At 42.2% G+C, this 27,399-nt stretch overlaps 1 protein-coding gene across 1 annotated transcript in view; it reads left to right on the top strand.

Moving 5' to 3' along the window:
* Positions 1-646: 646 nt before the first annotated feature.
* The window catches only part of LOC144500100 (uncharacterized), a 51,924-nt gene continuing 25,171 nt past the window's right edge, over positions 647-27,399 (top strand). Inside the window, exons 1-2 of the mRNA XM_078222877.1 lie at positions 647-698; positions 24,216-24,587. Coding sequence (XP_078079003.1) covers positions 653-698; positions 24,216-24,587 — 418 coding nt within the window. The 5' untranslated portion in view covers positions 647-652. The remainder of the gene's footprint in view (positions 699-24,215; positions 24,588-27,399) is intronic.

Here is a 27,399-nt window from a genome sequence, read left to right as displayed (position 1 = left end):
AAAATGTTCCATTTGCCAACTTTGAAGCAACCATTTTGGTCATCGTAAAATGCCCCCCATTTTCCACTGGACAAATCAAATTGCTCTGTATCTTCAAAAGGTTCTTCCTTTCAACAGTTCCATTCGGGCGGCACGGTGGCACAGTGGTTAGCACTGCTGCCTCACAGCGTCAGGAACCCGGGTTCAATTCCAGCCTCGGGTGACTGTCTGTGTGGAGTTTGCACATTCTCCCCATGTCTGCATGGGTTTTCCTCCCATGATTGGCCATGCTAAATTTCCCCTTAGTGTCACGAGGATTAGCAGGGTAAATACTTGGGGGATAGGGCCGGGGCGGGATTGTTGTCGGTGCAGGCTCACTGGGCCAAATACCCTCCTTCTGTGCTGTGGGGATTCTATGATTAACCAGCTTGCGTGTGATTGTCAGAGCAAAGTATTTCCGAGAATTTTAAGATGTGTCGTTATTGGCAATGCTCACATCAGTAGTTCAGGAAACATGCTGGAATGGATTGGAACTTTGTTCGTTTGGTTTTCTTTTACCATTTAAGGACAGAAATCATAATCCTGTGTCACCAGGTTGTGAGGGTGGTGTTAATTTCTGGTGTAATGAGGAAAACTCTGAATTCTGACTGCGAACCAATTCAGAGCTGAAACAATGCAATCCTGCAACATCTATGTGTGCCTCCAATTCCTCAGTGTGGGTGAGTAAAACTGCTGGCAGCAGCTGAGGGACAAAATGATTGAGAATTCAGTTGACTGGGGACAACTAGGGACCTTTCTTATCAGAGTGGCATTGATTCTTTCAAGATACCACTGTAGCCTCTTTGGATCATCATTTGTGTCATTTTTCAATTCTCTGAAGTTATCTGAAAAACAACATCAGACAAAATAGATTTGTCTTCACAGTGGAACTTCTGAAACAGGAAGAGAAAAACTAAAGTAACTAATTTACAATTGTTTCATTCTGTTATTTGTTCATGGAATGTGGGTGTCCCTGGCTGGGCCACCATTTACTGCCCATCTCGAGGGCATGTAAGAGTCAACCACAATGCTGTGGATCTGGAATCACATGTAGTCCAGACCAGGTATGGTTTGGCAGATTTCCTTCCCGAAAGGATATTAGTGAACCAGATGGGTTTTTCCGACAATCAACAATGGTTTTATGGTCATCATTAGACTTTTAATTACGGGTTTATTGAATTCAAATTTCACCTGTCATGATGGGATTCAAACCTGGGTCCCCAGAGCATTGATATGGAGATGCCGGCGTTGGACTGGGGTGAATACGGTAAGAAGTCTCACTAGCTCACCGTGTTCACCCCAGTCCAACGCCGGCATCTCCACATCATGACTACCATCGACACCACAAACTGCTGGCTCCAAGTGGAGAGGATCTCCAAGAAGATAGCGCATATCGACACTTTAACCTGGTGTTGTGAGACTTCTCCCCAGAGCATTACCATGGGTGTCTGGATTACAAGTCCAGTGACAATACCACTGCACCACTGCCTCCCCTAATTGTTTGACAAAATATTTTAACTAGTGAGTTTGGCAGAACGTTTGATGTCCCTCAGCAAAACCATCTTCACACAATTCAACTAGTTCAATGATTTATTGAAAATTAGCTGGGGCTTTGACAGGGTAGATTGGAGGAAGTTGTGTCCGCTGATGGGAGGTGAGTAACCAAAGGACACAGGTTTAAGTTAATTGACCAGAAAGTTGGTGAAGAGGAAGTTGAGGGGAATATGTTTTGCTCAGTGAGTTGTTAAGAAATGAGATGTATTGACTGAAAGCCTAGTGGATGCTGTTTCAATAGTAGCTTTCAAAAGGGAATTGCCATATACTTGAAAAGGAGAAGTTTAGATGGGGACGGGGAAAGGGCAAGGGACTGGGACTATTTAGATAGTTCTTTCAAAGAGCCAGCACAGATACAATAGACCAAACGCCCTCCTTTGTGCTCAGTGATGATGTGAAAACCCCAAGCAAAAGACTTATGCAGCAACCAACAAAGGTTAAAAAGTACAGGTCAAAACTTAGTGGATAGGTGACACCAGTGCCCTGTTTTTCCAAACTTTCAGGGAGCTTTCTTTTGTTTGTTCTTTGTAAGAGTGCAAAGTACAAATGTTGCATAGATAACCAGTAATACTCTTACAATGTTATTATATAGTCTCGTAGAAATTGTTTATTTTATTAGTGTCACAAGTAGGCTTACATTAACACTGCAATGAAGTTACTGTGAAAATTGTGGCATTGTATCAGCAAGACAATGAACATAATGCTGTGTTTTTTATTGGTTGGAGTCACTTCATTTTGTGAGATTCTGGACCAATGTACAGCAATGGAGCGGCACAGTGGCACAATGGTTAGCACTGCTGCTTCACAGTGCCAGGGACCCAGGTTCAATTCCCAGCTTGGGTCACTGTATGTTCTCCCTGTGTCTGCATGAATCCCCTCTGGGTGCTCCGGTTTCCTCCCACAGTCTGAAAGATGTGCTGGTTAGGTGCATCGGCCGTGCTAAATTCTCGCTCAGTGTACCCAAATAGGCATCGGAGTGTGGCGACTAGAGGATTTTCCCAGTAACTTCTATAAACAATTTCTACTATACTATATAATAGCATTGTGGTAAGGCCACACTTGGAATACTGTGTGAAATTCTGGTCACCCTATTATAGAAAGGATATTATTAAACTAGAAAGAGTGCAGAAAAGATTTACTCGGATGCTACCGGGACTTGATGGATTGAGTTATAAGGAGAGGCTGAATAGACTGGGACTTTTTTCTCTGGAGCGTAGGAGGCTGAGGGGTGACCTTATAGAGGTCTATAAAATAATGAGGGGCATAGACAAGGTAGATAGTCAATATCTTTTCCCAAAGGTAGGGGAGTCTAGAGGGCATCGGTTTAAGGTGAGAGGGGAGAGATACAAAAGTGTCCAGAGGGGCAATTGTTTCACACAGAGGGTGGTGAGTGTCTGGAACAAGCTGCCAGAGGTAGTAGTAGAGGCGGGTACAATTTTATCTTTTAAAAAGCATTTAGATAGTTACATGGGTACGATGGGTATAGAGGGATATGGGCCAAACATGGGCAATTGGGACTAGCTTAGGGGTTCAAAAAAAAGGGCGGCATGGACAAGTTGGGCTGAAGGACCTGTTTCCATGCTGTAAACCTCTATAACTTCATTGCAGTGTTAATGTAAGTCTACTTATGACACTAATAAATAAACTTGGCTGTAGACTGTCTTTGACCTGCTCAGTTGCTTCCCACTACAATTTCTTTGTCTTTTAACGCTCCCCAAAACACAAGTCAATTTGTGCAATCTGTTCTTGCTATTGCATCTGCTATGCCAAAAAATGCATTTTGGGAAATCTTTAACGGTAACTGGCAATGCAGTAATACATTTAAAAAGTATTTTCACAGTAACTTTATTGCAGTGTAAGCCAACTTGCGACACTAATGAATAAAGTTTAAACAAGTTTCACCTCCCAATCTTAAATAATCTATACCAGACTGCATCTGATGTACATCATACATCCATTGGCTTTTATTTTTGTGAGAGATTTTCTCTGCAAGACCTGCCATTATTTGGGAAAAACGAGTTAACATTTGAAACAAGTTTTATATTTATGTTTTTTATATTTTTATCATTTGGCTATTTCATGCAGAGAAAAGCAAAGTAAATCTACGTTTAATGTGAGTAAAGGAAAAGTCAATAAATTATGGTTTTAGTATTAATACTTAAAATGTAATCATTTCTTCAGGTATAGTTGGAACTAATTCTTTCTCTCAGAAAAGCTAAGCTAAAATGGCATTTTTAATATTGCCTGTCCTCAAAGAAAGTGTTGTTTCCTACTGTGTTTGGAACCTATACTTATAATAAATTTCTCACAATTAGTTGTCAGAATTAGACTTTGTTGGATCCTGAGATTAGGGATGAGTATATTAATACAGAAGCAGAGAACGAACTTTACTGACCTGTGAATGCATGACCCTGATTTCCTGTTCCATGCTTCACCATTATAAAATTTTAAAACTATTTTCGATAGAAAATTTTAGATCTTGAAATTACTGTGTATGTCTGTGTGTGTGTGTGTGTGTGTGTGTCAGTGTCTGTGTCAATGTCTATGTGTGTGTGCGATTCCCCTTCTCCGGCTATTTTGAACAGATTAGTGTATCTGTCAGAATGTCAGACAATGGAATTAGAAGTCAACTTTGGAAATACCTATTTTATATAATCTAACTTTGCTTGATGTTACATTTCTTTAGAGTGAGCAACTAAAATACCCAAGAACGTTTAGCATAACATTTTCCAACTCGGTCAATCCGCAATAGATAATCTTGATTTGCAAGCTCAATGACAATATTAATGTTCAACAACTCAAATCATTCTGGGGTGGCGGTTGGGGGAGGCGGGAGGAGATTAAGTAGCGTTTCTTCGAAGTGAAAAACTGGTTTCTGGATGACATCTCATAGACTCAGTAATGAAATATGTGGACCCGTTGGACCTTCAGAACTCCAGACATATTGACGACAATGAACAAGCCAGTCTCATTAATGCAGCATGAAAGCTGGAAGTTTTTCACTTATCTCTAGATCACCATGTAAAGGAAAAGAGTAGGGTGACAGTGGCAGGACAATGTTTAATTGTAGTCCAACATCCAAGCAGTTTCATTTGAATAAATGCAGTGTTATCTACAAACCAGTCTCACTTCAAACAAATTCAGTTTCATTTTCCCCACTAAGATATGACTTGTTAAACATTGATACCTGCTTTTCCTGATGTATATTAAAGTTTTAAAGTTTCAGTTTATTTATTAGTGTCACAAACAGGCTTGCATTTACATTTAAAAAGTATTTTCACAGTAACTTCATTGCAGTGTAAGCCAACTTGCACCATTAATAAATAAACTTTAAATAAGTTTCACCTTTCAATCTTAAATAATCTATTCAAGACTGCATCTGAGTTACAAAATGTACATCATACATCTGTTTGTTTTTATTTTTGTGAGAGATTTTCCCTGCAGAACTTGCCCTTATTTGAGAAAAACGAGTTAACATTTGAAACAATTTTATATTTATGTTTTTAATATTTTTTATCATTTGGCTATTTCACGCAGAGAAAAGTCAAGTAAATCTACACTTAATGTAACTAAAAGAAAAGTTATTAAATTCTGGTTTTATTATTAATATTTAATATTTAATCATTTCTTCAGGTAAAGTTGGAATCTATTTATTTCTCTATAAGAAAAGCTAAACTAAAATGGCATTTTTAATATTGCCTGTCCTCAAAGAAAGTGTTGTTTCCTACTGTGTTTGGAACCAATACTTATAATAAATTTCTCACATCTAGTTGTCAGAACTAGACTTTGTTAGATCTTAAGATTAGGGATGAGTATATTAATACAGAAGCAGAGAAAGAACTTTACCGACCTGTGAATGCCTGACCCTGATTTCCTGTTCCATGCTTCACCATTATAAAATTTTAAAACTATTTTTGATAGAAAATTTTAGGTCTTGAAATTACTGTGTGTGTGTGTGTGTGTGCGTGTTTGTGTGTCAGTGTGTGTGTGTGTCTGTGTCAATGTCCATGTGTGTGTGCGATTCCCCTTGTCCGCTACTTTGAACAGATTAGTGTATCTGTCAGAATGACAGACAATGGAATTAGAAGTCAACTTTGGAAATACCTATTTTATATAATCTAACTTTGCCTGATGTTACATTTCTTTAGAGTGAGCAACTAAAATACCCAAGAACGTTTAGCATAACATTTTCCAACTTGGTCAATCCGCAATAGATAATCTTGATTTGCAAGGTCAATGACAATATTAATGTTCAACAACTCAAATCATTCTGGGGTGGCGGTTGGGGGAGGCGGGAGGAGGTTAAATAGCATTTCTTTGAAGTGAAACTGGTTTCTGGATGACATCTCACAGACTCAGTAATGAAATATGTGAACCCGTTGGACCTGCAGTACTCCAGGCGTGTTGATGACGATGAACAAGCCAGTCTCATTCATGCAGCATTAAAGCTGGAAATTTCTCACTTATCTCTAGATCACCATGTAAACGACAGTGGCAGGACAATGTTTAATTGTGGCCCAAGCATCCAAGCAGTTTCGTCTGAATAAATGTAGTGTCATCTACAAACCAGTTTCACTTCAAACAAATTCAGTTTCATTTTCCCCACCAAAGATATGACTTGTTAAACATTGATACCTGCTTTTCCTGATGTATATTAATTTGATTTGATTTGATTTATTATGCGAAGAACGTATTAACATACAGCGAAAAGTATTGTTTCTTGCGCGCTATACAGACAAAACATACTGCTCATAGAGAAGGAAACAAAATAGTGCAGAATGTAGTGTTACAGTCATAGCTAGGGTGTAGAGAAAGGTCAACTTAATGCAAGGTAGGTCCATTCAAAATCTGACAGCAGCAGGGAAGAAGCTGTTCTTGAGTCAGTTGGTACGTGACCCCAGACTTTTGTATCTTTTTCCCGAAGGAAGAAGGTGGAAGGGAGAATGTCCGGGGTGCATGGGGTCCTTAATTATGTTGGCTGCTTTGCTGAGGCAGCGGGAAGTGTAGACAGAGTCAATGGATGGGAGGCTGGTTTGCATGATGGACTGGGCTACATTCACGACCTTTTGTAGTTCCTTGCGGTCTTGGGCAGAGCAGGAGCCATACCAAGCTGTGATACAACCAGAAAGAATGCTTTCTATGGTGCATCTGTAAAAGTTGGTGAGAGTCGTAGCTGACATGTCAAATTTCCTTAGTCTTCTGAGAAAGTAGAGGCGTTGGTGGGCTTTCTTAACTATAGTGTCGTCATGAGGGGGACCAGGACAGGTTGTTGGTGATCTGGATACCTAAAAACTTGAAGCTCTCGACCCTTTCTATTTCGTCCCCATTGATGTAGACAGGAGCATGTTCTCTTTACGCTTCCTGAAGTCGATGACAATCTCCTTCATTTTGTTGACATTGAGGGAGAGATTATTGTTGCTGCACCAGTTCACCAGATTCTCTATCTCATTTCTGTACTCTGTCTCGTCATTATTTGAGATCCGACCCACTACGGTGGTGTCGTCAGCAAACTTGAAAATCAAATTGGGGGGGAATTTGGCCACAGTCATAGGTGTATAAGGAGTATAGTAGGGGGCTGAGAACACAGCCTTCTGGGGCACCGGTGTTGAGGATGATTGCGGAGGAGGTGTTGTTGCCTATCCTTACTGATGACCTCGACCTGGGCGTGCAAACAAATTCAGTTTCATTTTCCCTACCTAAGATATGACTTGTTAAACATGATACCTGCTTTTCCTGATGTATATTAAAGTTTCAAAGTTTAAGTTTATTTATTAGTGTCACAAATAGGCTTGCATTAACACTGCAATGAAGTTACTGTGAAAATCCCCTAGTCACCACACTCCAGTGCCTGTTCAGGTACACCGAGGGAGAATTTAGCACAGCCAATGCATTTAACCAGCACGTCTTTTGGACTGTGGGAGGAAACCGGAGAACCCGGAGGAAACCCATGCAGCCACAGGGAGAACATGCAGACTCTGACTCAAGTGACCCAAGCCGGGAATCGAACTTAGTCCCTAGCTGTGAGGCAGCAGTGCCAACCACTCTGCCACTGTGCTGCCCCATGACCTAGACCTGCATGGCATAAGTTCAAAATGTGAAGGTGACACAAACCTTGAGGGTGTGAACTGTGAGGAGGACAGTGAAGACATCAAGAGGGCATAAACAAGTTGGTGGAATGGGACAACACACATGGCAGATTATATTTAACATAGAGATGTATGAAGAGGTACATTCTGGCAGGCAGATTGAGGCAATTTAAGATAATGGGGCACCATGCCAAAGGGAGTTCAGGAACAGAGGACCTCGGGGTGTTTGTGCACAAATCATTGAAGGTGGCAGGGCATGTCGAGAAAGTGGTTAATAATAATACAAATTCTTGGACTTTATAAGTAGAAGCATTAGCTGGAATATTATTGCCATTCACGCTGGCGGGATTTTCCCATCCTGCTGCAGTGAATGGAGATTTGACTGAGTGTCAAATCCTCCAACCTCGCTGCAGCAGGAGCATGGCGTGAATGGCCGGTAAGATCGTGCCCATAGAGCATAAAAGCAAGGAAGTTATGATGAACCTTTTTAAAACACTGATTTCACCTCAACTGGAGTAATGTGTCCAATTCTTACTGCACTTGAGGAAGGATGTGAAGGCTTTAGGGAAAGGACTGACAACATTTATGAGAATTGTCCTTGATGATGCAAGACAGTTAGGTGGATAGATTGGAGAAACTGGAATTATAGAATCATAGAATCCCTACAGTGCAGAAGGAGGCCATTTGGCCCATTGAGCCTGCACAAACCAACAATCCCACCCAGGCCCTATCCCCGTAACCTCACGTATTTACCCTTCTACCCCCCCTGACACTAAGGGGCAATTTGCCATGGCCAATCAACCTAACCCATACATCTTTGGACTGTGGGAGGAAACCAGAGCATCCCCAGGAAACCCATGAAAACAAGGGGAGAACGTGCAAACTCCATAGTTGCCCGAGGCTGGAATTGAACCCAGGTCCCTGGCGCTGTGAGACAGCAGTGCTAACCACTGTGCCACTGTACCACCAATTGTTCTTCTTAGAGAAAAAGAGGTTGAAAGAAGATTTGATAGAAATGTGTAAAATCACGAGGTGTTTGGATAGAGTTGATATTGAGAAACTGTTCCTATTGCCAGAAAGGGCAAGAACTAGAAGACAGTATTTTAAAGTGATTGGCAAAAGAACCAATGGCAAAATACAGAAAAATCTTTTAACGATGCAAGTGGTTAGGATTTGGAGGGTGGGTGGAGGGAAGTACAGATTTAGGACTTTGAAAAGGGAATTGGATAAGCAACTAAAGTGAAAAGAAATCCAGCACTATGAGGAGAATGTAGAGGAGCGGTACAAGCTTCCTTTGCAGGAACCGGCACATACATGATGGGCTAAATGGCCTCCTTCTGTGATGTAACTATTCTATGGAATCCAGCCCTAGGTTAATTAATCATAGGATCATGCCAACCTGTATCCAAAACTCTGGATTTAGACTTGTGGGGTATCTTGATGGGAGGAAAAAAATGTCGGCCGGAATTGTCCGGTCGTTCACGCTGGCAGGATTCTCCAGTCCCGCCGGCAGCGCACCGCGCCCGTGTGTTTCCCGTCAGCGTGGGTTGGCGTCAATGGGAATTCCCATTGACAGCGGCGGGACCAGAGATTCCTCCAGCAAACAAAGTGCCACCTCCCGCCACCAGGAAATATGCGGCTGGGAGGCCTGAGAATCTCACCCAACAGCTCCATCAGTCAAACGTAAAATCTATTGGCATGGATTTCTCTGTTGCGTGTTTTGGAGGCTCTTTAGCATCTGCCTGACTGAAAAAAAAACAAATTAAAGTTGCATTTATTTAGTTGTTGTTTTCTTTATTTCTAATTTTCTCCTGCTTCCCTTGATGACACCTATTCATACCAGTTTCATAGGTGTCAGTTATCCTCTGTTGAATTATGAATGGCCTGAAACAGGCAGGAAGGTTCCCATATTACTTGAATGTGGTGTTGGGAAGAGCAAGAGTGGCCCTCCTGACCTTACATTAAAAGGACACAGGCGATTCTAACGCCCCATTGAGTGATTCCCTACCTCGTCAGCAAAAATAGGCATGCCCAAATTTCTAGATTGTAGTTTTAAAAACTTATTTCTGAGGATCTGAGCATGATTCACAAGGCCAGCATTTGTTGCTCATCCCTAATTCCTTTTTGAGAAGGTAGTGGTGAGCCGCCTTGATGTGCTGCGGTCCACCTGTCAGTAGACTATTCAACCATTTTGGTAGATCGAACCAGGGCAGGACTTACTCAGTTAATGGTAGGGTGTTGGAGAGAGTTATAGAACAAAGCGACCTGGGGGTACAGATTCATAGCTCCTTGAAATTGGAGTCACAGGCGGACAGAGTGGTGAAGAAGGCATGCGGCATGCTTGACGTCATTGGTCAGAACATTGAATACAGGAGTTGGGATGTCTTGTTGAAGTTGTACAAGTCATTGGTACGGCCGCACTTGGAATACTTTGTACAGTTCTGGTCACCCAATTATAGAAAGGATATTATTTAAACTAGAAAGAGTGCAGAAAAGATTTACTAGGATGCTACCGGGACTTGGTAGTTTGAGTTATAAGGAGAGGCTGGATAGAATGGGACTTCTTTCCCTGGAGCATAGGAGACTTAGGGGTGATCTTATAGAGGTCTATAAAATAATGAGGGGCATAGATTAGCTAGATAGTCAGCATCGTTTCCCAAAGGTAGGGGAGTCTAAAACTAGGTTTAAGGTGAGAGGGGAGAGATACAAAAGGGTCCAGAGGGACAACTTTTTCACACAGAGGGTGGTGAGTGCCTGGAACAAGCTGCCAGAGGTGATAGTAGTAGAGGCAGGTACAATTTTCTCTTTTAAAAGGCACTTAGACAGTTACATGGATAAGGTGGGTAGAGAGGGATATGGGCCAAACGCAGGCAATTGGGACTAGCTTAGTGGTTAAAAATAAGGACGCTTGGGCAAGTTGGGTCGTAGGGCCTGTTTCCATGCTGTAAACCTCTATGACTCTATTTAGAACATCAAAATTAAGATTGACTCTCTTGTCACCTGACCACCACACTCATCTACTTCCCATGGATGTCACTGATGCTCATCAAACAGCAGAAATAGTGGCTAATGTTTTCCCTTCCCTGATTTAGGGTCCACTGAGGGCGTTGGTAACACCCTAAGTGCTATTCCAGTTAAGATCAGAGCAACTTAGAGATAAACCATGGGACCTTTTCAGCTTCAGAATTTAAAACAAATTCTTTCATGTTGTAACCTTGGATTTATTTGAATATGCTGTTACAGGAAGTGTGTACTGTAAGTTTCTTGTTTAGTGAGCACATTATGACACAGAGTGTGGTTGGGATGCGGAACTCACTGTCACATGCGATAGTTGAGGAGGCTAGCATTGGTGATTTTTAAGGAGAAGCGAGATCAACAGATGAGAGGGAAAGGAGTTAGAAGGTTATTGTGATAATGATTAGATGAAGAGTGACAGGTGGAGGTTCATGTGGAGTATAAACATGGCATGGGCCAGTTGAGCTGAATGGTCTGTTTCTGTACTGTCCATTCTATGTATGTGATATGTGGTTGTGCTAACGTTGCGTCAAGCACTGCTGTACTCTTGACAATGCTTAGAGAAAAGCACCAATCAAACCCTTTAGATTTGTCACTACCAATATTTCCCAATAGGCACATTTTAAACAGTGTGGTCTTCCGAAGAGTTATTAATGAATAGTCATTCATTGGCTTTTCATGTAATCTCGCTGTATGCAAACTGGCTGTTGCATTTGACTATGAATGTGAAAGCTATTTTATAACCACAAGTTGTTCCTTTTCTCATTGACTCCTTCATTTGAATCAGAAGACTGGGGATTCAAACTTCATTTCAGGATTTAAGCATATAACTGACATTTGCGGGCAGTACTGAAGGAGTGTTACACAATTGGATTGCTGTTTTTTGGGTGAGTTATTAAAGTGAAACCTAGTCTGGCCTTGCAGTGAATGTAAAAGATCCAACGATGCTCTTCAAAGTCCTGCCCCTGATGTCTCTCAGTGTCCTGGTCAATATTTGTCACCATAACACCACATAAAAAACTGATAATTTATCACATTGCTTTTTGTAGGATTTGCTGTGTGCAAATAGGTCGCATTTTACAACCTCATCTCTGGAATGCAGCTCTTTTGTCCATGTCTGGACCAACATTATAATGATGTCAGGAGCTGAGTGACCCTGGTGGAACATAAACTGAGCATCAGTGAGCAGGTCATAGCTGTTTAAGTGACACTTGATAGCACTTAATGTCAATGACACATTCCATCATTTTGCTGATGATTGAGAAAGGGCTGATGGGATGGCAACTGGCCAGATTGGATTTGTCCTGCATTTTGTGGACAGGGCATACCTGGGCAATTTTCTACATTGCTGGGTCAATGCCAGTCTTGTAGCTGTTCTGGAACAGCTTGGCTAGGGGCACGTCAACTTCTGGAGTACAAGTCTTCACTACTATTGCTGAAACGTTGTCAGAACCCATAGCCTCTGGAGTGTCCAGTGCCATCACTCCTTGATATCACATGGAGTGAATCAAATTGGCCGAAATTGGCATCGGTGATTCTGGGGAGCTTAGGAGGAAGTGGGGCTGGACCATCCACTCGGTACTTCTGGCTGAAGATGGCTGCAAATGTTCTGGTCTTGTCTTTTGTCCTGATGTTCTGGGCTCTCCCAACATCGAGGATGGTAATATTGGTGCAGCTTCCTCCTCCTGTTAGTTGTTTAATTGTCCATCACCATTAATGACTGGCATTTGTTGCCATGGCACTAAGCTCTAGAATTCCCTCCCTCAACCTCTCCATCTCACTCTTTAAGAACATAAGAACATAAGAAATAGGAGCAGGAGTAGGCCATCTAGCCCCTCGAGCCTGCCCCGCCACTCAATAAGATCATGGCTGATCTGACGTGGATCAGTACCACTTACCCGCCTGATCCCCATAACCCTTAATTCCCTTACCGATCAGGAATCCATCCATCCGCGCTTTAAACATATTCAGCGAGGTAGCCTCCACCACCTCAGTGGGCAGAGAATTCCAGAGATTCACCACCCTCTGGGAGAAGAAGTTCCTCCTCAACTCTGTCTTAAACCGACCCCTCTTTATTTTGAGGCTGTGTCCTCTAGTTTTAACTTCCTTACTAAGTGGAAAGAATCTCTCCGCCTCCACCCTATCCAGCCCCCGCATTATCTTATAAGTCTCCATAAGATCCCCCCTCATCCTTCTAAACTCCAACGAGTACAAACCCAATCTCCTCAGCCTCTCCTCATAATCCAAACCCCTCATCTCCGGTATCAACCTGGTGAACCTTCTCTGCACTCCCTCCAATGCCAATATATCCTTCCTCATATAAGGGGACCAATACTGCACACAGTATTCCAGCTGCGGCCTCACCAATGCCCTGTACAGGTGCATCAAGACATCCCTGCTTTTATATTCTATCCCCCTCGCAATACAGGCTAACATCCCATTTGCCTTCTTGATCACCTGTTGTACCTGCAGACTGGGCTTTTGCGTCTCATGCACAAGGACCCCCAGGTCCCTTTGCACGGTAGCATGTTTTAATTTGTTTCCATTGAGATAGTAATCCCATTTGTTATTATTTCCTCCAAAGTGTATAACCTCGCATTTATCAACGTTATACTCCATTTGCCATATCCTCGCCCACTCACTCAGCCTGTCCAAATCTCTCTGCAGATCTTCTCCGTCCTCCACACGATTCACTTTTCCACTTATCTTTGTGTCGTCTGCAAACTTCGTTACCCTACACTCTGTCCCCTCCTCCAGATCATCTATATAAATGGTAAACAGTTGCGGCCCGAGTACCGATCCCTGCGGCACGCCACTAGTTACCTTCCTCCAACCGGAAAAACACCCATTTATTCCGACTCTTTGCTTCCTGTCGGATAGCCAGTCCCCAATCCACTTTAACACACTACCCCCAACTCCGTGTGCCCTAATCTTCTTCAGCAGCCTTTTATGGGGCACCTTATCAAACGCCTTTTGGAAATCCAAAAACACCGCATCCACCGGTTCTCCTCCATCAACCACCCTAGTCACATCTTCATAAAAATCCAACATGTTCGTCAAGCACGACTTTCCCCTCATGAATCCATGCTGCGTCTGATTGATCGAACCATTTCTATCCAGATGCCCTGCTATCTCCTCTTTAATAATGGATTCCAGCATTTTCCCTAGTACAGACGTTAAGCTGACCGGCCTATAGTTACCCGCCTTTTGTCTCCTTCCTTTTTTAAAGAGCGGCGTAACATTAGCCGTTTTCCAATCAACCGGCACTACCCCAGAATGCAACGAGTTTTGATAAATAATCACTAATGCATCCACTATTACCTCTGACATTTCTTTCAATACCCTGGGATGCATTCCATCCGGACCCGGGGACTTGTCCACCTTCAGTCCCATTAGTCTACCCAGCACTGCCTCTCTGGTAACATTAATTGTATTAAGTATTTCTCCTGCTGCCAACCCTCTATCGTTAATATTTGGCAAACTATTTGTGTCCTCCACCGTGAAGACCGACACAAAAAACTTATTTAAAGACTCAGCCATATCCTAATTTCCCACTATTAACTCCCCCCTCTCGTCCTCCAAGGGTCCAACATTCACTCTAGCCACTCTATTCCTTTTTATATATTTATAAAAACTTTTACTATCATTTTTTATATTAATTGCTAGCCTAGCTTCATAGTCTATCCTTCCTTTCTTTATCGCTTTCTTAGTCTCTCTTTGTTGTTTCTTAAATTTTTCCCAATCACTTGTTTCTCCACTATTTTTGACCACTCTGTACGCAGCTGTTTTTATTTTAATACTCTCCTTTATTTCCTTTGTTATCCACGGCTGGTTCTCCCTTTTCTTACAAGATCTTTAAGATGCTCGTTCAAACCTATCACTTTTATTTAGGAGCAATGGGTATTTATTGACAAGAGAAACTTCGGGCGACATGTTGGCACAATGGTTAGCATTGCTGTTTCACAGCTCCAGGAACAGGGGTTCAATTCCCGGCTTGGATCACTATCTGTGTGGAGTCTGCACGTTCTCCCTGTATCTGCGTAGGTTTCCTCCAGGTGCTCTGGTTTCCTCCCACAGTCCGAAAGACGTGCAGGTTAGGTGTATTGGCCATGTTAAATTCTCCCTCAGTGTACCCGAACAGGCGCTGGAGTGTGGCGGCTTGGGGATTTTCACAATAATTTCGTTGCAATGTTAATGTAAGCCTACTTGTGACACAGATAAATAAACTTAAACTTAGGTACAGGAGGTTTATGCAGCACCAAGGCTGCCCTGCGGCAGAGCTCCAGTTCTGCAAGCTTACAAGATGGTTCCAGAAGTAAAATGCCCGAGAACTCTCCCCGTTCTGGTGTGATAGAACATAGAACATAGAACATAGAAAGCCACAGCACAAACAGGCCCTTCGGCCCACAAGTTGCGCCGATCACATCCCCACCTCTAGGCCTATCTATAGCCCTCAATCCCATTAAATCCCATGTACTCATCCAGAAGTCTCTTAAAAGACCCCAACGAGTTTGCCTCCACCACCACCGACGTCAGCCGATTCCACTCACCCACCACCCTCTGAGTGAAAAACTTACCCCTGACATCCCCCCTGTACCTACCCCCCAGCACCTTAAACCTGTGTCCTCTCGTAGCAACTATTTCAGCCCTTGGAAATAGCCTCTGAGAGTCCACCCTATCCAGACCCCTCAACATCTTGTAAACCTCTATCAGGTCACCTCTCATCCTTCGTCTCTCCAGGGAGAAGAGACCAAGCTCCCTCAACCTATCCTCATAAGGCATGCCCCCCAATCCAGGCAACATCCTTGTAAATCTCCTCTGCACCCTTTCAATGGCTTCAACATCTTTCCTGTAATGAGGTGACCAGAACTGCGCGCAGTACTCCAAGTGGGGTCTAACCAGGGTCCTATAAAGCTGCAGCATTATCTCCCGACTCCTAAACTCAATCCCTCGATTAATGAAGGCTAGTACGCCATACGCCTTCTTGACCGCATCCTCCACCTGCGAGGCCGATTTAAGAGTCCTATGGACCCGGACCCCAAGGTCCCTCTGATCCTCTACACTGCTAAGAATGGTACCCTTCATTTTATACTGCTGCTCCATCCCATTGGATCTGCCAAAATGGATCACCACACACTTATCCGGGTTGAAGTCCATCTGCCACTTCTCCGCCCAGTCCTGCATTCTATCTATGTCTCGCTGCAACTTCTGACATCCCTCCAAACTATCCACAACACCACCTACCTTGGTGTCGTCAGCAAACTTACCAACCCATCCCTCCACTTCCTCATCCAGGTCATTTATGAAAATGACAAACAGCAAGGGTCCCAGGACAGATCCCTGGGGCACTCCACTGGTCACTGACCTCCATCATTCACTTTCAGTTGTCATTTGTCCCTCAGGTCAGGTGACCCTCTATTGCTGCACTGTCTTAAAGAGACAGACACCCACAACATCTCTCCTCTCACAAATCTACCACTGTGAGCAAACTTTTGGTAATTGACACTAATATCTTTTGTTTGATGACAAAATAGGAACAAGTGTAGACCATCTAGCCCTTCAAGCCTGCTCCAACATTTAATAAGGTGATCCTCACCCTCACTATCCTGCCCAATTGCTGCATCCTTTAAGAATGTATTCATGCAGGCATCCCTTGAACTGAATGATTTGCCAGGCCATTTCAGAGTGCAATTAAGGTTCAATCACATTGCTATGGGTCTGGAGTCACATGTAAGCCAGATCAGGAAAGGACGGCAGATTTCCTTCCCTGAAGGACATTAGTGAACCAGATTTTTAATTCTAGAGTTTTATTGAATTCAAATTTCACCATCTGCCATGGTGGGATTTAAATACCACAACGCTACCACCACTACCTCCCTGAATCATCTGCAAATCTAGCAAATCTCAGGCTTGAATATGCCCAATATCTGTCCACTGAGAAAGAGAGTAATACTGCACTGAAGCACCTTGAGATGTTTTCTTACATTAAATGCACTATGTAAATACCAATTGCTGATGTTACCATGCATCTTGTAGATAGCCTGGTCCTATTAATGCACTCTCAATATGATTACTAAAATAGAAACAACCAGGGTAAGATTCCACTCTTGCACACTCGTGGTAGTAGCTTGTCTTCCCTTTATATCCCCAGCCCAATTTTCATTCTGAATGGCTTCTGTTGAAAGGTAAATCAGCCATGGTGCATAACCGTTGGACTAATTTTCCAGCACCTATTTTGCATCCCTAAAAAGTTCAGTTCTATCTCTAGCAAGCCGGCGTTCAAAAGAAACAAAATAGATCACCATTTGGTTTGTGTCCTTTTTTTCAAAGAAAAGCTGACTTGAAGTGTTAAATTTAGCATACCGTTTCCGGAGGCAAACTGATTGCTGTCCATTTCAGAATTTGAACATACATTACTCTCCTCACCATTGTACGATCACTAAACTGTATTGCAATTATTTTTAAACTTTGAATTTCTCCAAATGTTTTATCATATAATTGTTATAATTTGTGAGACATTACCAGGGTGCTTTGACTTACGACTGACAAAATACAATGTAAATTTGGACTGAACAAAATGACAGTGATCAGAATAACATAAAGACCACTCAGATAGTTTGGACCTTTAAGCAGTGTGAGTGGTGATTGATTTGCAAAGACAGGTTGCATTCTTCTGCAGAACAAACAATTGCCTGAGAAGACCAGGGAACCACTGGTTAGATCATGATGTTTGAGGCAAACAATTCAACAACAGTTTTATTAATTAGGTTGTTACGGTTTAATGGCAATTACATTGTTACAGTAAGAGTTTTAACAACACCAGGTTAAAGTCCAACAGGTTTATTTGGTAGCAAATGGCATTTTCTACCAAATAAACCTGTTGGACTTTAACCTGGTGTTGTTAAAACTCTTACTGTGTTTACCCCAGTCCAACGCCGGCATCTCCACATCATAATTACATTGTTAAGCAGGTGAAGGCTATTTGTGGGGATGGCTGGAACACTGGCTGGTTGGAGTAATGTTGACTATGAACTAAGTCAATAAACTTTCTCCGGCAAAGAAAGTAGCTATGTCGTAGTTTTAACTCGATCAACCATTGTGGAGCCTATTAAGATTTTTACAGCACCAATAATGTAATAAATGTCTAGTGGCATTTACAGGAGTGTTATCAGACCAAATCTGACAATGTGCCACATAGGGATATACTAGCCAGCCGGAGGGGTTTCGGAGGAAATGTCTCGAGCTTGATGCCTGGGAGTTGAAGGCGTAGTGGTGAATTCAGTTTTATTGAAGCAATGCATCAGCATGTTACTGAGGCTAGAAAAATGTATGCATGATTTAGTTCAATGTTAAATTCATTCATTTTATCTCGGGTGCTATACTTTGTTTTTAAAATTTCTAAGTAAGAGAGGTGAAAACCAAAAAGAATTCCGTTCCCTAGCTGTGAAACAATAATCTTTGTATGTTTGTGAACATTGATTAATGTTAGCACCAGACTTGGCTCCGATGCCATTTGTGGTTAAAATGTTCATCCACTCTCTATCTCAGTACAAGCAGGAAGAATGGTCACTTGAGGTACCAGAGGGCAAGTGGCAGCCATGGAGGTGAACTTTAGGTGTCAAGGATGGGGAAAATTTGACCAGTCTGGTGGGAGTCATATCCAGCACAAAGGTTGTTGGAGGCCTATCATCTCAGTCCCAGACATCATTGCAGGAGTTCCTCAGGGTAGTGTTCGATACCCAGCCATCTTCAGCTGCTTCATCAATGACCTTCCTTCCCTCATAAGGTCAAAAATGGTGACGCATGTTGATGATTGTACACTGTTCAGCACTATTTGCAACTCCTCAGATACTGAAGCAATCCGGATCCATATGCAGCAAGACTTGGACAAACATTCAGGCTCTGGCTGATGAGTGAAAAGTTACATTTGCACCAGACAAGTGCTAGACCATCTCTAACAAGAAGGAACACAACCATCTCCCCTTGACATTCAGTGGTATCACCTTCACTGAATCTCCCAGTATCAATATCCTGGGGGTTACTGTTGACCAGAAACAGAACTGGACCAAATATATAAACACTGTGGCTACAAGTGCAGGTCAGAAGCTGGGAATTCTGCAGTGAGTAACTCACCTCCTGACTCGTCTACCATCTACAAGGCACATGTCAAGAGAATGATGGAATACTCTCCATTGCCTGGATGAGTGTAGCTCCAACAACACTCAAGAAGCTCAACAACACCCATCCACCACCTTAAATATTCACTCCCTCGACGACTGATGCACAGTGGCAGCAGTCTTCACAGTCAAGATACACTGCAGCAATTCACTAAGGCTCATAGAGTCATAGAGGTTTACAGCATGGAAACAGATCCTTCAGCCCAACTTGCCCATGCCACCCATTTTTTTAACCACTAAGCTAGTCCCAATTGCCCATGCTTGGCCCATATCCCTCTATATCCATCTTACCCATGTAACAGTCTAAACGCTTTTTCATAGAAATCCTACAGTGCAGAAGGAGGCCATTCGGCCCATCGAGTCTGCACCAACCACAATCCCACCCAGGCCCTACCCCCACATATTTACCCGCTAATCCCACTAACCTACGCATCACAGGACTCTAAGGGGCAATTTTTAACCTGGCCAATCAACCTAATCCGCACATCTTTGGACAGTGGGAGGAAACCGGAGCACCCGGCGGAAACCCACGCAGACACGAGGAGAATGTGCAAACTCCACACAGACAGTGACCCGAGCCGGGAATCGAACCCGGGACCCTGGAGCTGTGAAGCAGCAGTGCTAACCACTGTGCTACCGTGCCGCCCTGTGGCTTTTTAAAAGACAAAATTGTATCCACCTCCACTACGATCACCGGCAGCTTGTTCCAGACACTCACCACCCTCTGTGTGAAAAAATTGCCTCCCTGGCCCCTTTTGTATCTCTCCCCCTCACCTTAAATCTATGCCTTCTAGTTTTAGACTCCCCTACCTTTGGGAAAAGATATTGACTATCTAGCTGATCTATGCTGCTCATTATTTTATAGATCTCTATAAGATCACCCCTAAGCCTCCTACCCTCCAGAGAAAAAAGTCCCAGTCTATCCAGCCTCTCCTTATAACTCAAACCATCAAGTCCCGGTAGCATCCCAGTAAATATTTTCTGCACTCTTTCTGGTTTAATAATATCCCTTCTATAATAGGGTGACCAGAACTGTACATAGTATTCCAAGTGTGGCCTTATCAATGTCTTGTACAACTTCAACAAGACATCCCAACTCCTGTATTCAATGTTCTGACCAATGAAACCAATGCCTTCTTCTCAACTCCGTCCACCTGTGACTCCACTTTCAAGGAGCTATGAACCTGTACCCCAGATCTCTTTATTCTATAACTCTCCCCAAGGCCCTACCATTTACTGAGTAAGTCCTGCCCCAAAATGCATCACCTCGCGTTTATCTAAATTAAACTCCATCTGCCATTCATCAGCCCACCGACCCAATTGATCAAGATCTCATTGCAATCCGAGAGAACCTTCTTCACTGTCCATATACTTGGAAATATATTGCCATTCTTTCACTGCTGCTGGGTTAAAAGTCTGGAACTTCCTTCCCAAATGCACTGTGGGTCTATCTACACCATATGGACTGCAGTGGTTGAAGAAGGCACCTCAACACCACCCCTTTCAAGGGCAATTCGGGATGGGCAATAACTGCTGGCTTAGCTAGTGATGTCCATATCCCATGAATGAATAAAAAATAATAAAACAAACTTCAAAATGAACACAAAAAACGAAAATAATGTCATTATATTTTCAGTGATTGGATTTGTGAATGTAAAATTTGTGAATGTGAACTGTATATGTGGCATCCAATTTGTTCACAGCAAGGTCTCACAAACGACAACATGATAATGACCAGGTAACAGGTTTTATTGCGATATTCAGGAGAGGGATAAATGTTGACCAGGACACTGTGATAACTCTCCTGGGGTTTTTGACAATAACTTCATTGCAGTGTTAATGTAAGCTTACTTGTGACACTAATAAATAAATAAACTTCAAAATAGTACCATGGAATCTTTTACTTCATCTTGAGAGGTGGACAAGTCTTTGCTTTAATGTGTCACCCAACAGTGCAGCATTCAAGTCTTGATATTGTTTTGTATTCAAGTCCTGAACTGGGACTTGTACCCATAAACTTCTGGACTTGAGGCAAGGGTACTACCACTTGAGCCGTGCCACTGCATAAAAGGGTACACAGCTCTTCATCAGAACTCAACTTATTTATATATAACACATATTGTGCCATAGGTACTCAGTTACCTTGTATAATTGTTTCAATATGTAATGTAACCAACTGAAGTCTTAAGTAAACCTAAGATAAAAGCAAAATAAGTAAACTTATTTGCAGTTTTTCTGTCTTGTGCAACAAAATTGTAAAGCTGTATATAAAGAAAGATTTTCCTTGAACCAGTCCAGAAATTGTCCATCCCCCAATTTGATACTTATTTATATTCTAGGGAATACCAACATTTAGCAACAGAGGGCAATAGTTAACAACTGGAGATGAAAACACTGCTGAACCTTAGCTCCTAAACAGACTTCAGAAACACAGAAATAGGATCATTAGAATTTATTAATCGCTTCCTTTCAAGGCTTTCTTTTGTCGGTCTATTTCCAAATAAGTCGATCTACCTGCATGTAAATACTGTTCAAGTAAATTCCTAGTAAATAATTATCAAATAACTTTCATCTGGTCTTAAACACACTTTATTCGGCAGGTTGCATGTTTGGATGTATTTTGTACCCGAGTACTAACCTTTAGTGATCTTTGCACTTGGAATTCAAGTTTATTTTCTCTGTCACATCTCTTAGTCTGTCATTGTTGAGAATTTATTCCATTTGTTATTCTCCAATCCAAGATTGATGCATTTACGTAGGCTGGGTAGCCAGTTTCAGTTTAACTATCAACCACACTCATATTGTATTTACTGTTATAAATAACAAGGTCAAGAGGACCATTGTTAAACGCTAACATGTGGCTTCTTGTCACACATTCTAAAAGTTTTGTTTATTAACTAATTATTGATATTGTAGTAAATGCCATTCATGAAGCAGATGATTAAGTAATATACCTTTATCAAGTTATGATCAATGATTCGCTGCAGTATAAAATTTCCATTGAAAAGCCTGGATCTACATTAAAAAAATTAATACTATACAAACATAAATGGTGGCACAGCGGTTAGCACTGCTGTTTCACCGCGCCAGGGATCCGGGTGGAATTCTGATCTCGGGTGACTGTCTGTGTGGAATTTGCATGTTCTCCCTGTGTCTGCGTGGGTTTCCTCCACAGTCCAAAGATGTGCAGGTTAGGTGGATTGGTCATGCTAAATTGTCCTTTAGTGTCCAAAGGTTAGGGGGATTAGTGTGGTAAGTACATGGGGTTATGGGTAAAATGCTCTGTCAGAGAGTTGGTGCAGACTCAATGGGATGAATGACCTCCTTCTGCACTATAGGGATTCTACAAACTTCAGAGCTGACAGTGATTGTTTAAATTAATATTTTATTCAAATTTTGATAAGCTACAGGACATCATATTCTGTCAAACTCTGGCTCAAGAATAAGATACATTATTCAATCTGATTAGCAATAGTAAGGAAAATATTCTGTTCCACATTTTCTAACAAAGCTCATTGAATAGAAAATGAAATGGGAACACTGGTTCTACAATGCTCGATGCAGATACTAAAGCTAACTGCACTGCCCCCTGCTGTCTCAGTAGAATGCAACTAACTGAGCGAAATCTCTCAACTGGACTATTGAGTGTCTTTTAAGACAGAGATAGATCGGTTCTTGATTCATAAGGGGGCCAGGGGTTAGGGGGAAAAGGCAGGAGAAAGGGGATGAGAACAATATCAGCCATGATTGAATGGCAGAGCAGACTCGATGGGCCGAGTGGCCTAATTCTGCTTTTATGTTTTATGGTCTTATGGTCTTATGGACTCCTTTGCACAGTTCCATTTCCACCTATCCAAAGCTACCAGTGCATCTCCAGAAATATCTTCTTTGGAATTCCCTTTCTAAACTTTTCCGCAGCTTTCTCCATCTTCAAAAATTTATTCAAAACCTGTAATTTCAACTTAGCTTTTGGTCCACCCCCCATTTCTCCCTTCTTGGTTAGGTGTCCATTTTCATTATGCCGATGTATTAAGCCCCGAGGGATGTTTTTCATGTCGAAGATGTTATAGAAATGCAAACTTATTGTTGATACAAAACCTGAGACTCATTAGAGATCACTCGTGGGCAGACATACAACTCCCAAAATGTTCGTTACCAACATTGCAGATTTGTGGAAATCGCTGCCCCAAAGTGCGGTGGAGTCTGAATTGTTAAATGGTTTCAAGAAGGAGATAGATATATTTCTAATTAAAAAAAAGGGATAAGGGGATGGGGGAACAGGTGGGGAGATGGATCTGAGACCAGGGAGAGATCAGCCATGGTCTGATTGAATGGCGGAGCAGGCTCGAAGGGCTGAATTTGCCTACTTCTGCTCCTAATTCCTACGTTCCTATGTTATAGTTAGAGAGTCATAGAGTCATGGAGGTTTACAGCATGGAAACATGCCGCCCTTTTTTTTAAACCCCGAAGCTCGTCCCAATGGCCCACATTTGGCCCATATCCCTCTATCCCCATCTTATCCATGTAACTGTCTAAACGCTTTTTAAAAGACAAAATTGTACCTGCCTCTACTACTACCTCTGGCAGCTGGTTCCAGACACTCACTACCCTCTGTGTGAAAAAATTGCCCCTCTGGACACTTTTGTATCTCTCCCCTCTCACCTTAAACCTATGCCCTCTAGTTTTAGACTCCCCCACCTTTGGGAAAAGATATTGACTAGTTCTGACTAGTTTCCCATTTGTGTAGAGAGAAGCCTGGGAGAGAAGGCAAGTTACAAGTTTAATCCCTGGTGGGTACTCGGATGAAAGTAGGTGATACAATTAATCTCATTAGACTACATTTACAACTCTATTGTCTGTTCATTATTCCTCATAAACTTCACATATTACATTCCATACACAGTTCCTCCTCCCTGGATTCCTGCTATATTGAAACCATGGGATGAATTTTCCCATTCCGCCAGCCACGCGAATCGTAGTGGGCAAAGGGCGGACCATGGAAAGGTTCGTTGACCTCGGGCGGGATTTTCCAGTTTTAGGGCGAGCGAGGCTGGAAAATCCCACCCCATGTCCCATTTCACAGTCCCTTACCCTGAATGGTCCTTTGCAATTAGCATTATAGGGCACCTTCCCTCCCCCCAACTCAAGATTTGATACCATTGAATTGCCACTTCTTCCATTTACTTTATCTCCTCTTCTACTCTTTTCAGTGTTGGTTGTATCCAATGCTGTGAACTTCAGCTATTCTCGATTTCACATAGATTTGTCAACAAAAGGAAAATTTCAATGGTTCATGATAAACAATTAACTTCTAAATAAGGTTGACACTGAAATTATGGCACATTATCTTGTGTTTCTATTTTAGCTCTGCTCGCCTTCCTTGAACTGACTGTTGGAGCTGAAGAGGAGGTGTCAATGACCGTTGGAAATATTGCTCCACTTAGTTGCTTAATCCCAGGGCAACTTCCATATGACCGTCCCGTGAGCTGGTACTGGACGCCACAATATCCAGAGTGCAGCAGTTACAATGGTGGCAAGATCGTGGACATCTATCCCGATGGGCGAATAGTCTTCGAAGAAGAGTTCAAAGGGAGAGTACTCGTGTACCGATCGAAAATAAAGAAGGGTGATTATTCCATCACACTAAGAGGAATAAAGATACCCGATTCAGGAGAGTTCATCTGCACCCATGACTACCTCTCTGAAGAGAAGAAAGTGAAGCTAATCGTGAAAACAGGTGCGTGAGAGAAAACAGCAGATTTTCACATATATGAATTAAATTATTTTCCAATTTTCTCAGCTCCTTTTCTGTGGACAATGATTCTGTCCAGTGTACATTTACACCGGTGTCAACAGCCTCCAGAAAAGTGACCCAGGTGGCCATTCTTTATGGATGAGTCGAGGCACTTTAACCTAACTGGCTGAGTCACAAAATGCAAAGGGTAATTGTTAAGCTTGTATCTACATGGGAAGGGGTGACTGTCAGGGTCCTTTGGGTTTTAAGACTGGGGTTATTTGTTGCTTCAAGTGTGTGTTTAAGATTTGGGGGAAAGGAAAGGAGCCGGTATAGCTGCGTTTGCTGCTGGTATAAAGATTGCGAGGGTCATAAATTGGAAATCAGCAGATCAATGGAAGATAAATCCAAGCAAGTCAGAATAGTGGGCCATAAAAAATGTGTTGTTTAATGTAGAAAAGTGAAGCCATAAGATTGAGATAGGATAAAACCAACATGAACTATAGAATCAGTGAGGATAATTTACAGGAAAAAATAAAGAGAAGGAATCTGGGATTTTCTTTTTTGAGAAAAACACACTTTAATCATCACTGGTGGGTGCAGATAGAATTTCCTTATGCCTCTGTGTGAAGTGCTGAGGGATGTTGTTCATGTTAAAGATGCTATATAAATGCAAACTTAAAAAAAAAAATTTATAGGATGTGTACATCGCTGGCTAGGTCAGCATTTATTTCCCATCCCTATTTGCCCTTGAGAAAGTGGTGGTGAATTGCCTTCTTGAATCACTGCAGCCTTCAGGTGTAGGTACACCCACTGTGCTGTTAGGGAGGGAATGAAGGAGACCCATGATTTGTCAGGTCTTGGAGATGTCAACCACAGAGCTCAAGGCGAAAGTGGTTTTAGTTAAATGACATGCATTTTGAATAATTTTGAATTTTTTTTAACGGAACATTTGGAGGGGGAGGTCTTCATAGCTGTTGCACATTGGTTGGGGATCACTAGTCTAGAAGGACAAGGATTCTGACTGAGTGACAGGGAAGGAACGGCGATATATTTCAAAGTCAGGAAGGTCAGTGACTTGGATGGGAACCTCCAAGGATAGAGCATACACCACATCAAAGGGTATATAGCTCCCAATAAAGCACAGGTCATTTACCAATGCAGCAAACTGGTCCAGATGACAGCACAAACCCTAAGTGCAAAGCTCATGTAGCACCTTCCAACCGCAGGCGTCTAGACCAGTGGTTCCCAGCCTTTTATATGCCATGGCACACCTCTATACTATAAAAAAAATTGAGGCAGACTTCTTATTTTCTCTGTCTTCTTCCCTTACTTCAAACTTAATTTTTAATTTCTCCCTTTTTCTTTAACCTCTTTCTGTTTCTCTCGCTTCTCCCAGGGCTTTTGCACCCTTTTTGAGTTTTTGCTTTTTGTGTGGGTGCATGGGACTTTTGTCTTCAGCTCCAAATCCGTTTGGTCAAGCATGGGCCTGACCAACATAAAAATTCTAAAAATGTACGTATAGCTCTGTCCCAGCCGGCGCATGCGTGGGAAGCCCAACGTTCATCAGGTCTTAGAAATGCCAGCCCACAGAGCTGAAGACAAAAGGTAGTTTTAGTTTAATTACATGAATCTTTAATCATTTTGAATCTTTCTTCGCAGCACATTTAGTGGGTGGGGGGGTCTTCATGGCACATTGCCTGTGCAATTGCTGTGGCACACTATTTGGGAACAACTGGTCCAGAAGAACAAGGGCAGCATTCACATGGTACCCCACCACCTTGAGAACTGTGTACAGCTCTTGGCACCAAACAAAAAAAGTGGACCTCAGAAAATATGCAAAGCAGGGCAAAAAAATTGATAAATAAGATTGGGTACCTGAGCTTGAACGAAAGACAAAAAGTTACCCAGGTAGGCTTAGGAAAATCTACTTAGCAATGAAATTATTATGTTATTTAACACCTTGGGGACCAGTGCAATGAGTGGAGTCCTTCAAAAATTCATGATGTTAGGGCTAATATATTTGCAAGGTCAGGGGGTTAGCGAACGAACAGGAAACAGAGAGTCATAAATGGGTCATTTTCAGGTTGGCAAACTGCATCTAATGGAATGTTACAGAGATCAGTGCTGGGGCTTCAACTATATATAATCTATATTAATGACTTGGATGAAAGCACCAAGTGTATTGTAGTCAAATTTGCTAATGATCTAAATAAAGGTGGGAAAACAAGCTGTGAGGAGGACACAAAGAGTCTGCAAAGGGACATAGATAGCTTAAGTGAGTGGACAAAAATTGACAGATGGACTATAATGTGGGAAAATGTGAAGCTGTCCACTTTAGTGAGAAGAATAGAAAAGCAAATTATTTTTTAGATGGGGAGAGATTGCAGATTGCTGAGGTACAGAGGAATCAGGTGTCCTTGTACGTGAATCACAAAAAGTAAGCAAGTCGGTACAGCAAGTAATTAGGAAGGCAAATGGAATGCTGGCCTTTAGCGCAAAGGGGATTGAGTATACAAGTAGGAAGGTCTTACTACAACTGCACAGGGCATTGATGAGACCATACTCAGAGGACTGTGCACCAGTTTGGTCTCCTTATTTACAGACAGATATACTTGCATTGGAGTCAGTTCAGGGAAGGTTGATTTCAGTGTATCTCATAAGGTGTATTTACACTTGAATCTATATTTACCTGGACCACCTGTATATAGAAAAGAAAAAGAAAGTGCTGGAAAATCTCAGCAGGTCTGACAGCATCTGTGGGGAGAGAATAGAGCCAACGTTTTGAGTCTAGATGACCATTCGTCAGAGCTGG

Source organism: Mustelus asterias, chromosome 10 (genome assembly GCF_964213995.1).
Source record: "Mustelus asterias chromosome 10, sMusAst1.hap1.1, whole genome shotgun sequence".
In the NCBI taxonomy this organism is placed as follows: Eukaryota; Metazoa; Chordata; class Chondrichthyes; order Carcharhiniformes; family Triakidae; genus Mustelus; species Mustelus asterias.
The sequence above is the reverse complement of the archived record's forward strand: the minus strand, read 5'-3'. Positions and strand labels throughout refer to the sequence as shown.